The 11,767-nt window shown below is 46.7% G+C and overlaps 1 protein-coding gene across 1 annotated transcript; it reads left to right on the top strand.

Annotated features, from left to right (window-relative positions):
• Nucleotides 1–7,393: 7,393 nt before the first annotated feature.
• On the top strand, nucleotides 7,394–8,925 carry LOC103745806 (putative tripartite motif-containing protein 75). Its single transcript, XM_008847811.1, has one exon. It carries the CDS (start codon nucleotides 7,394–7,396, stop codon nucleotides 8,792–8,794), a length of 1,401 nt encoding a protein of 466 aa, XP_008846033.1. The 3' UTR covers nucleotides 8,795–8,925.
• Nucleotides 8,926–11,767: the final 2,842 nt, after the last annotated feature.

Raw genomic sequence — 11,767 nt, 5'->3', positions numbered from 1 at the left:
GATCTGAGGACAAATCCCAGCACTCCGGAAGCAGAGGCAGGCAGATCTCACTGAGCTCCAGGCCAGTCAGGGCTGTGTAGTGAGACCACATTCAAGAAACAAAAAGGAGCTGCAGGCCAGCCTGGGTCTCTGGTAGACACCAGGCCAGCAAGAGCTACATAGTGATACCTGGTTTCAAAAACAAAAAGAAAAGTCTCAAACCAAAAAGAATACCAAATAAACTTATTGTAGTAGTGCCTAAGTAACTGGCTGAACACTTGGTTAGCAGTTTTGAAGCCCAGTGTTGGATCTGTAGCACTGGAAGCACAGAGACAATTTCACACAGGGCTGCATTAAACCCTTAGGGGAAGAACACAGAGTTGCTAGCTCTCCAGCATGATCCAAGGCTGGGGGCTAAAATGAAAGTAATTTGTCAATATCTGGGAGGGAAAAGAATTTACATAGATTTACCCACCTTCAGAAATGCAAATTAACCTTAAGAGTTATAATTAGTACTTCCCCCTTCTTAGCCCCCACCTGAGGCATCCTGGTTTTCCCTTTAGCGCTCCATGAGATCCTTCCTTTGAAATTTTTGGGATCTCTGCAGGACCTGAGTGCTAATCTACTTCTGCTTCCAAACAAAACAAAATCTGTTGGTAACAATAGCCAGACATTTCTCTCCAGGCTGGGTCCTGTCCTACCATGGGTTTGTTTGCTAGGTACATTAGCTATAGTGCTGGGCTGTTCCTGCAGTCTTTGAAGGAAAAACTTGACTTTTGGCAGGCCTGGCTTGTTAGGGACCACTAGGGGTTCACCTACATACAAATGAAAGAGACTAGTCAAGTTAAGATGTATCTTGGGTGTGGTAGCACAGTCCTATAATTCTAGTACCTATAGAGGTAGAGGCAGAAGAATTCTGAGTTCAAGGTTATCTCTTCTAGGTTGAGAGTTCAGGGACATCCTGGACCACAAGAAAATGAGTTTCAATAAACAAAGAAAGAAAGAAGAAAAAAAATTACAAATAAATAGATGGCTCAGCAGTTAAGAACACTGCTCTTGTAGACCTGAGTTCTGTTCTCAGGACATACATGGTGGCTAACCACAAGCCTGAAATGCATTCTAGGGGATCTGATGCCCTCCTCTGGCCTCCATGGACACCAGGCATACACGTGGTTCACTTACATACAGGTGAAACACTCGTATGCATAAAATGAAAATGTTTATATATATACATAAACATATACAAATGAAATATATACATACACCAGGATTGGCGGTTCAAGCACTTTCAAGGCAGGGGCAGTCAGAGCTCTGTGAGTTCCAGGCCAGCTGCAGATACAGGGAGAACCTGACTCAAAAAGATAATAAATAAATAAATAAATAAATACAAAAGGGGTCAGGCGCATAGCTGAGCTGGCTACACACTTGGGTACTTATTAAGTAGGAAGCCCTGGGCTTATCCCCCTGGAACCAAATAATGGAATGAAGATGTATTCCATGTGACCACAGTGACAAGTAGAACAGATGAGGATGTCTAGGGACCCCAAATCTGACAGGAGCTAAAGATTTAAGTGGAAAAAGACCTGGGGTACGGGGAATGGGGAATGCACAATCAGTTCTGGTCTAGGTGTGGCCTGGTGAATCACTGCCTCAGCTCTGGTTCTGAATGTAGTCACAGATAGACTGCATCAATCTGGTTCTCAGAAATGAACACAGCTATGTCGGGGTGTAGCCTCAACATTGTGGACGATAACTATTCTTTTTTTTTTTTTATTTGTCTTTTTGAGACAGCGTCTCCTTGTAGCCCCAGATGGCCCAGAATACTTTAAATAGACTAGGCTGGCCTTGAACTCACAGAGATCCTCCTGCCTCTGCCTCCCAAGTGCTAGAAGTAAAGGTATGTGCCACCAAGCCAGGTAATAACCATTCTTATCTAGGCTGGGCAGGGGCTGTCCCTACCTTGGTTTTGTTCCTCCAGGAAACCAAAGTAACTGCAGGTTTAGGACAATGACTTCTCTTTATGTCTTTCAGCCAAAGGAAAAGAGACAGGCACAAAACAGAGGCAGAGAAGACAGCATTCATTCACCGAGTGCACCCAAGTGAGGAGTCAAATACCTGTTGATTATTAGCAGCTAAATACAGGGGAATGGGAATGTAACTCAGCTGGCAAAGCACTCACCTAGTAGTAAGCATCCTTATATGAAGGCTTGTGTTTGATTCTTAGCCTTGTCAAAACCTGATATGCCAGGCCATACCTAGAATCCCAGGATTTAGGGTATGAAGAACTCAAGGTCAAGGTTACCATAGGCAACAAGTACTTACAAAAGAAATCCTACCCCTAGCTCCTTTCCTCCCTGCCCCACCCACTCCCAGGAAGCACTGCTCTTTGCTGGGTGGAGTCCTAACAGCGCACTTGACTTAAATGTGAAGGTTCAGAGCTGAGCTCCTGTTCCTGACCTGAGTCCATTCAGAGCCACCTACTCCAGGTAAATGGGAACGTGGGGTGACATGGGAGCTGCAGGCTGGGTGAAATAAGACCCAGGGACCCCCGAGAGCCTGCTCTGTGTCAAGGGAAAGATCTTCCCTTTCCAGGGAATCTATCTGAGTTAGAACTAGAATGCGCTGCTTAAATCTTGTGTTTTTTGTTCTTGGTTCTGGCACCTCCAAGAGCCTTTTACTCACCCACCTCAGTGTCTGCTTAAAAGACAAACCCAGGTCCTGCCCTCACCTAAGAAATCTGAAAAGCACCCAGTATGGTGGTGTACACCTTTAATCCCAGCACTCCGGAGGCAGAGGCAGGTGGATCTCTGTGAGTTCAAGGCCAGCTGAGGCTACAGGGAGACCCTGCCTCAAAAAGGCCAAAATAAAATCTGAAAGGCCTAATCCTGTGTCTGGCAACAGCAACCAGAGAGATAATAATCTGAAAACAAACGATTCCTCTCTAACTGGTGTGTTGTTGTTGTTGTCATGGTGGTGGTGGTGGTGGTTGTGGTTGTTTGTGTTCGGGCAGGAAGAGGTTAGGTCCCTCTAATCGTCCTAATGTCCTTGTTGCCTGACATTTCTCAGGTCTTGATTTTTCTGACTCTACTTTCTGGTTGTTCATAGAGGGTGGGCTCAGACCCGGAGAGGCTAGTAGCATGCCCAAGGTCACACAACCCATAAAAGAGAGCCCAAAAGGTAATTTGCTGAAAGTCAAGGTCAACAAATAGATAACTCATTCATTTATTTTTGTTTGTTTTCAGACAGGGTCTCCCCATACCCCTGGCTAACCTAGACCTTGCTATATAGACCAGGCTGGCCTTGAACTCACAGGGATCCACCTGCCTCTGCCTCTGGGAGTGCTGGGATTAACAGGCGTGTACCACCATGCCCAACTGTTTTATTTCTGAGGCAAGGTCTCACTAGCCTTGGCTGGCCTCTATGTGGATTAGGCTGGCCTCATTCACAAACATCTTCCTGCCTCTGCCTCCCTTGTGTTGGGATTAAAGGTGTGTGCTACCACACCTGGCTCATTTGGTTTCTATTTTTTAGTTTGTTTTTGAATCCCCCCACAAAGGCTTTTAGGAAATAGGAAAGCAAATAGGAAAGCAGAGAGAGCCCCCAGGCCGGGACAAACAGCCACCATCCCCAGAGAAGTAAAGGGAGAAGGGGCCTTCTAAACCCTTTCCAGTGACGATGGGCCCCTCCTCATTCTGCTGCAGCATCCATGGGGCAGGGCCCCACCTTTGCTGGGGTGGTCAGAACCCAGCCTGCTGTGCCTCAGCACCCCCTTCCCCTAGTGTACCTTGGGGGAGGATCGAGCAGGGGAGGTGCTGAAGATGAAGGGGATGGGAGGGGGTTGGGCTAGCTCTTTATTAGTGCCCCACTGAAGGAAGGGAAACAGCCTAGAGTAGAAGAGGGGAGGGGAAGGAGCCTCCCCCAGCCTGTCTTAGGTGGCCTGGGGCTCACATGGGTCCTTACTCTCACTGAAGCTAGGTACCAGATCCCAGGTAAGGGCAAGGTGGTGCAGCCCCAACACCTGCCCTACTACTTCCTATAGCCAGATGCTGGCCCTGTCTAGGGCAGGGACTGGGTAAGGCTGGGTCGAAGTGGCAGACAGCCCCTTTGGTGACAGTTTGGTTGGGGGGCATCTTGGAATCTGAGCATCCCCTTCACTGGCAGCACCTTCTGTCCCCAGCTCAACCAATGGGGCTTGTTATAATGAGATGGGGGCTTGGACCCCTTAATGCTGTGGGGTGCTCCCAGGAAAGCCAGAAACAGTGGGAGGGCCTAAGGGCCCCCAAACCAGGCGCCCAGGTGAAAGGATGCAGCAGGACAGCCTGAGGCTACATCGGAGCGTTAGACTTCCTGGAGAGGGCAAGTGTGCTTGTGGGGAGGGACCAGATTAAGCTGAAAACCTGCCCTCCTGTCCTTTTTTCGCTTGGAGGCCAGGGGCTGGCTGAACCTTGAATTCCCTTGACTGTCTCACCTTTCTTCTGGATGGAGTGGTGAGGAATGCTGGCAGGGATGTGTGAGCTGGGCCTTAGGGATCGACACTGCTGGGCGCTGAGGACCAGTATGCGGATGCCTTCTTGGAGCTGTGCTAGCGCCAGAAATAGCCCTGGTGTTGAGTCTCAATTAGAGGACTTGATTTTATACTTTTTTTTTAAAATATGTGTATGAGTGTATTGCCTGCATGTACATGAGTGCACCCGTGTTGTGCAATGCTGCGGAGGTCAGAAGAGGGCTTCCGATTCCCCTGGAACTGGAGTTAAGGACTGTAGCCACCATGTGTAACCGCTGAGCCATCTCTCCAGCGCGCCCCCCCCCCCTCTTTTGTACTTTTGAGACAGGGTCTCCCTGTTGCCCCATCTGTCCTGGATTTTAGAGACCTGGTTGACCTTGAACTCACGAGATTCCCCTGCTGGGATGAAAGGCTTGAGTCAGCATGTTTTTGAGGTCCCTAGCCTAGTTCTGCCTCAGCCTCTCAAGTGCTGGGATTACAGGCCTCTGCCAACCCACCGAGTTTTAATTCAAGAACTATTAAAGCAGTGCCTATTAGATGCTGGGTCTTGAAGACCTTGCTGCTTGCCGATTTGTGATAGTGATATTGTTTGGGTAGTCAGTGAGGAATACAGATCTGAACTGCATAGATGACTGTACTCATCAAAAGGGAGGGGTCTGATGTTAAGTCCTAATTGGATTGCTAGGGGCTCTGCACCAGAGACCTCTGAAGCTAAAGAGGGAAAGGAGGCCCAGCATAGGTCTTGCTGGACTCAACTCCTGGGGCTACAGCAGTGTACCCTCTGCTGGGATTAAAGGTGTGTGCCACCACAGCCAGCTATTTTTGGCTTTTAGAGACCAGGTCTTCAAGTAGTTCAGGCTGATCTCTAACATGTACACACACATGCACGCATATGCACATCTACAGCTCCCAGTGACAGTTCATTGGTAAACACGGAATATATTTTTGTTCTTTTTGGTACATTTTTTTTTTTGTTTTGGAGACAGGGTCTCCCTATAGCCATACCTGGCCTGGAACTCACTATATAGACCAGGCTGGCACAGAGCTCAGAGCAGTCTGCCTATCTCTGCCTCACAGGTGCTGGGACTGAAGGTGTGCACCACTATGCCTGGCTTACCTTTTTTTTTAATTTTTACATTTGTGTATTGTGTATTGTGTGTGTGTGTGCTCTTATGTGAGCCATTGTGTGGTCATGAGGTCAAAGGAGTCAGAGTAGGAGTCAGTTCTGCTTCTGCCATGTGTTCTTTAAGTTTTTTTTTTATATTTGTGATTTTAAAAAAATTATTTACTTGCTTATTTTTTTGGTCTTTTTGAGACTGGGTCTCCCTGTAGCCACAGCTGGCCTGGAACTCACTATGTAGACGAGGCTAGCCTGGAACTCAGAGACCCATCTACCTCTGCTTCTCCAGTGCTGAGATTAAAGGGATACACCACCATGCCCGGCTGCAAATCAAATTTTTTATGAACTTTTCAATTGTCAAAAGAGAGACAGGCCAGGAATGGAAAGCAGGCCTCTTTCCTGGTAGGCAAGCAAGAGCTCTACCATTGAGCTAGATAGCTTACCTAGGAAGGCCTTAACTCCAAAACTTCCAGCATCTTTTCCTGAACCCTTCTATTCTAAAAAGTATATATTTATTAATTTTTATTTAATTAATCAAGAGCTAATTAACTTATTTATTGATCTTTTTGAGACACGGTCTCCCTATAGCCCCAGCTGGCTTGGAACTCACTATGTAGACCAGGCTGGCCTTCAACTCACAGAGATCTGCCTGCCTCTGCCTCCCAAGATCTGGGATTAAAGGGGTGTGCCACCACACCGGCTTAAAAAGTATATATTTATTTTCATCTTCTGTGTATATTGAGTATCTTTTATGTATACTTAGTATATTGCCTGCACGAAAGTACTCCCGTGTCATGCAATGCCTGCACAGGCCAGAAGAGGGCACTGTTCCCCTAGACTTGGAGTTACGACGGTTGTCAGGTCTTCTGCAAGAGCAGACAGTGCTCTTAACTGCTGAGTTCTTTCTCCAGCCCTCCTGTTTTTGAAAGGTGAAAGGTGCTAGTAAGATTATTCTTATTTACCCGATTCCTAGAGTTTGACTACTGGTTGGAGATGTAACTAGCTCATAGATCACTTGTGTAGGTCAAACAAGGCTCTGTATTTCATCTCTAACACAAACCAAAAACTCCATCCAGCCATTTGTGGCGGTGCATGTTTATAATTCTAGCACTTGGAAAGCTAAAGCAGGAGAAAAGAAACCAAGGTTGGAGATGTAGCTCAGTTAGAGTGCTTGCTTAGCATGCATGAGGCCCAGGGTTCGATTCCCAGCATGACTACTGTAATCCCAGCCCTCTAAGCCTATCACTTTATCGGTGGGGAGAGGGAAGCAAGAAAATCAGGAATTACAAATTTAAGCAAGGCTGTGGTAGAACTTATGTCCTGCCTACCTCAGGGCTCTGTCCTTCCCACAGCCCTGGTTGGGGAGACTGATGAGAAGATGGGCTGTGGGACTTGTGGGCCAAGGGGGGCAGAGAAGATAGGACTCAGTAATAAAGATACAGGAATGACAGATGGGATTTGTGAGGCTGACCTGAGTTTGACTGGAGCAGGGCTGTGAGAGCCACTATCTCCAGTAAACAGATTTGTTTTGTTTTTAAGGAATTGAGCTGTCACTGGCTGCAGGCCCATGCGAAGGACCTTGTTGGTAGCTGGAGTTAGAGTTTAAAAACTCAAAGGGACTCAAAGACTGCCACCCACTGTGAGAAACTGGGACAGCAGTGGGACCATCAGCTGTCTCCAGGAAGGACGGTGAGATCTGAGTGCAAATCTGCTTGTCCCTGTGAGCACCCTAGGGCCAACCTTCTGAAGAAACCCCCTCAGTCCAGACCTTCACTCCTAGCCTGTTGGCCATGGCTGTGTCCCTGTCAGGTTTCCAGGTAGAGCTCAAGTGCCCCATCTGTCTGGATGAACTGTCAGATCCAGTCACCATGGAGTGTGGACACAACTTCTGTCATACCTGCATCCAACACTCTTTGAAAAATCTGCAAGGCAGTTTCCCCTGTCCTACCTGTCGACACTCATGCCAAGACCCGAACCTCAGGAGTAACATTCAGTTGGGAAGGATGATTGAAAGAACGAAGCAGCTCTACAGCATCAGTGGAAAGAGGAAGAGGCAGGAACCCAGGACCACGTGTGTGAAGCACAAGCAGGATCTGACCCTCTTCTGTGAGGAGGACCTAGAGCTTCTGTGTGAACTCTGCACTGGGCCAGATGGTCACTGTGGCCATCAGGTGATGCCCATTGCAAAGGCTGCCGCTCACCACAGGGAGAAGATCCAAGGCTTCATCAAGCCCTTGAAGAGAAAAGTCAAAGAGGCTCAAAAGTTAGTAAGCATTCAGAGCAGAAGACCCCTGGCCCTGAGAGAGGAGGTGGAAGCACGGAGACAGGAACTGGCTGCTGAATTTGAGCGACTCGATTGGTTTTTAGACAAGGAACAGCAGACAGCTCTCTCCAGGTTAGCCCAGGAGGAGAAGGAGGGTGAGAAGAAACTCAGAGAAAACACGAGAGCTTTTGCAAACTACGGATCCACGCTCAAAGGTCTGCTGAGCCAGGTGGTGAGGCACAGGGCGCTGTCTGAAGGAGAACTGCTGTCAGAAGTCAAAAATTTCTACAAGAATTCTGACAGTCTGATCAGCCCACACATCTTTTCAGTGTATTTACAACAAGAGGCATACTATCTTCCTCCCCAGTACTCTGCCCTACAAAAACTTATAGAGAAATTCTCAGAGGATATAATTCTAGACCCGGAAACAGCCCATCCAAACCTGGTCATCTCTGAGGATAAAAAATGTGTGAAATTTTCTAAGAGAAAACGGCGTGTTTCTGATTCAAAGAATAGGTTTACTAACAGCCCTGTTGTGCTGGGGACTTCAAACTTCCTTTCGGGGAGACATTTCTGGGTGGTGCAGGTAGGAAGGAAGGGGGAGTGGGCTGTTGGTGCCTGCGTAGCCCACCTGTCCCCGCGGGCAAGGAAGTCCTCCATCCCTCAGGGGTGCTGGAGGATTGTGTGGCAGGGTGAAGGCTGTGAATCCCCAGATGTTGACTCAGATGCTATGCTGCAGGCTGTCAGAGCTGGGTTCATTGGCATTTTCCTGGACTATGAGTTGGGGGTGATCTCCTTCTATAGCATGCCTGAGAAGTCTCACATCTGTACCCACAGGGGCGTCTTCTTTGGGTTTCTTTGTCCTTATTTCTATGTAGGACCCGATTCAGGACCTCTTAGGATCTGTCCTGGCATAGATTCTGAGTAAAAACTGGTTTTATTTAACAGTTGGTTTTTTTTTTTTTAAATGCTCTCATGTTGTCTAGGTTGGCTCCAAGCTTGTTATAGCTGAGGATGACCTTGAACTTGAACTCATGATCTTCCAGTCAACTGCTAGGATTGTAGGTATGAACCACTGCACCAACCTTTTTTTTTTTTTTTTGTCTTTCTGAGACAGGGTCTCCCTATAGCCTCAACTGGCCTGGAACTAGCTATGTAGACCAGGCTGGCCTTGATCTTGCAGAGATCCGCCTGTCTCTGCCTTCCAAATGCTGTGCCACCACACCTGGCAACTCAACATTTTTATTTTTTGTTTTGTTTTGAGACAAGTTCTTGGTATGTAGTCATGACTAAACTTGAATGTGGTAGGTAGAGCAGGCTGGCCATAGACTGTCAGTACTCCCTCCACTTTAGCCTCCTGTCCCTGTGTGCTAGAGATGAACATAGACCAAAAGTCCAGACAACATAGGCATTTTAAAATGTTTTTTTGGTGGCACTGATTAAACCAAGTGCCTAGCAGAAGTTAGGCAACTGCTGTACCACTGAGCTATATACTTAGCTCCTTTTCACTTTTGAGACAGGTAAGTTTACGCAGGCTAGCCTTGTGTATAGCCCATGCAGGTTTTGAACATGAGAGTCTCCTGTCTCAGCCCTCCCAAGTACAGGTTTACATGACCAGGCTAGGCCACATCATAAAATTGAGTTTTAAAGGCATTTTCATTTTATTTTTGACAGGGTCTCATGTAGCCTAGGCTAGCTGCAAAACTGATTTGTACCAGAGGCTAACCTTGAAGTCCTGACCCTCCAGCCTCAGATTTACAAATATTCAGATTTCTATTTGAAGGTATCCTAGTTGCCCCATAATCTCAAAAACATTAAATATGTAATAAATATTAATGAGGGGTTGGATTAGCAGTAGCAGAGCTCTAAAAGTTTTTCTTATTGATCTTTGTTTTTTTGGTTTTTTTAGACAACATGTAGCCCTGACTGACCTGGAACTCAGCTTTACAGACCAAGCTGGCTTTGAACTCACAGAGATCCCCCTGCCTCTGTCTCCTGAGTGCTAGGATTAAAGGCATGTGATACTGTGCCTGACCCTCTAAAAAGTTTCTTGAGGGGCTGGAGAGATGGGTCAGTGGTTATGAGCACTGGCAGCTCTCCCAGGTTCGATTCCCATATTATGGCTAAGAACCTTAACTTCAGTTACAGGGCATCCAATGCCCTCTTCTGGCCTCCATGGGCACTGTATGCATGACTCACTATGTAGACCTGGCTGATCTTAAACTTGCTATTTTTTTTTTTTTTTTTTTTTTTTTTTTTGCCTTTTGGAGACAGGGTCTCCCTGCCGAGTGCTGGGATTAAAGGCATGTGCCACCATGCCCAGCCGAACTTGCTATTATCCCTCAGCCTCTCAAATAGCTGGGATTATAGGCAAATCCCAGTATGCCACACTAGATTTTGTGGGAGTTTCCCCCCCCCAAACTTTATTATGTGTGTGATTATGGTTCTGAGTGTAGAGGCCAGAGGCCAGAGCATAACATTTGGGAGTCAGTTTTCCTATCACCATATGCCCTGGGGATCAAAATCGGGTCAGGCTTTCAGGGCAAGCTCTTTTACTCAACAGGCCATTTCGCAGGCCCTAAAACTGGTTCTAAATATAAGAGATCGAAAGGGTCCTGGTGTGAGGTACTGGTGTGCTATTGCAAAGTGGGTTGTTTTATTTCTAAAAGCTACAGGAAAGCCTTTGGGATGTTTTCATCATAAAGATATGATGCATGTTTGAGAGGGAGAAGAAATGTAACCTGATGTAAACATTGTATATGTTCATATGTTGAAATACCACAAGGTGTCCCATTAATGTAGTTTTTGTGTGATAAGTTCAATAAATTTAATAAACGTGACTTCTGTTGGCATATAAGGTGGTTCTTTGGGGTTTGCAGTTTATCACACTTGCTTTCTCAGTTTTTCACTTAATCCCTAAAATATCCAGACTAGTGGCTCATAGCTGTAATCACAGCACTAAGGAGATAGAGGCCAGAGGATCTTTTGTGTTTTTTGGAGGGTGGCTTTCTAAACTTTTAACATCTGATCTTCTTGCTTCTGAGTGCTAGGAATATAGGCATGTGCCACCACATGCAGCGTTATGTATATCACACCTGGCCAGAGGTGAATTTTTTAAATCATTAAATATTTTATACTTTTTATTCTTCAATAAGGGGTCCAAGAGTCCTCCCAACTCTTATTAGCTCTAAGCATGTTGGGAATACTGGTGCTGTGGTTTGGATCTGGACTGTTCCCCCAAAGGCCAGAGCACTGATGGCTTGGTCCCCATTTTGGTGCTGCCAGGAGATAGGAGAACTTTGAAGGAGGGAGGGGCTTAAACTTTTTAAATGTAAACCGTATGAGCATTTTGCCTGCATGTATATAAGTGCACCACATGTGTGCAATGCTTACAGAGGCCGGAAGAGGCATCAGGTACCCTGGAACTGGAGTTACAGTTGTTAGCTACCATGTGGGTGCTGGAAACCCAACCTAGGTCCTCTGCTAGAGCAGCCAGTTAAGAGCTAGAGCAGCTCTTAACCACTGGGCTACCTCTCTAGCCCTTAAAACACAGTCTTAGCATACAATAGTGTTTTTGTGGGATCCAGGCTGGCTTCAGACTCTGTAGCTGAGGATGGTCTGTATTGATTCTCCTGCCTCCACCTCCTGAATGTTGAGATTACAGATATGAATCACCAAGCCTAGCTTTCTTGAGACAAGGTCTCACTGTGCAAGTCCTGGACCTAGCAATGTAGACCAGGCTAGCCTCAAACTCACAAAGACTGACCTGCTTCAGTCTGAGGGCTGGGATTATAGACATGGGCTACCATACCTGGCTGAATGTGTTTTTGTTTGGTTTTAGAGATGACCTTGCAGTGTTTTGTATCCCAGGCTAGCCTGTAACTCCTGATCCTGCTTCAAC

Source organism: Nannospalax galili, unplaced genomic scaffold (assembly GCF_000622305.1).
Source record: "Nannospalax galili isolate Female #2095 unplaced genomic scaffold, S.galili_v1.0 scaffold283, whole genome shotgun sequence".
NCBI classification, from domain to species: Eukaryota; Metazoa; Chordata; class Mammalia; order Rodentia; family Spalacidae; genus Nannospalax; species Nannospalax galili.
The sequence above is the reverse complement of the archived record's forward strand: the minus strand, read 5'-3'. Positions and strand labels throughout refer to the sequence as shown.

What these genes read in the sequence shown, in the direction of transcription:
- LOC103745806 (XM_008847811.1), top strand. Translation starts at nt 7,394, where the DNA reads ATGGCTGTGTCCCTGTCAGGTTTCCAGGTAGAGCTCAAGTGCCCCATC.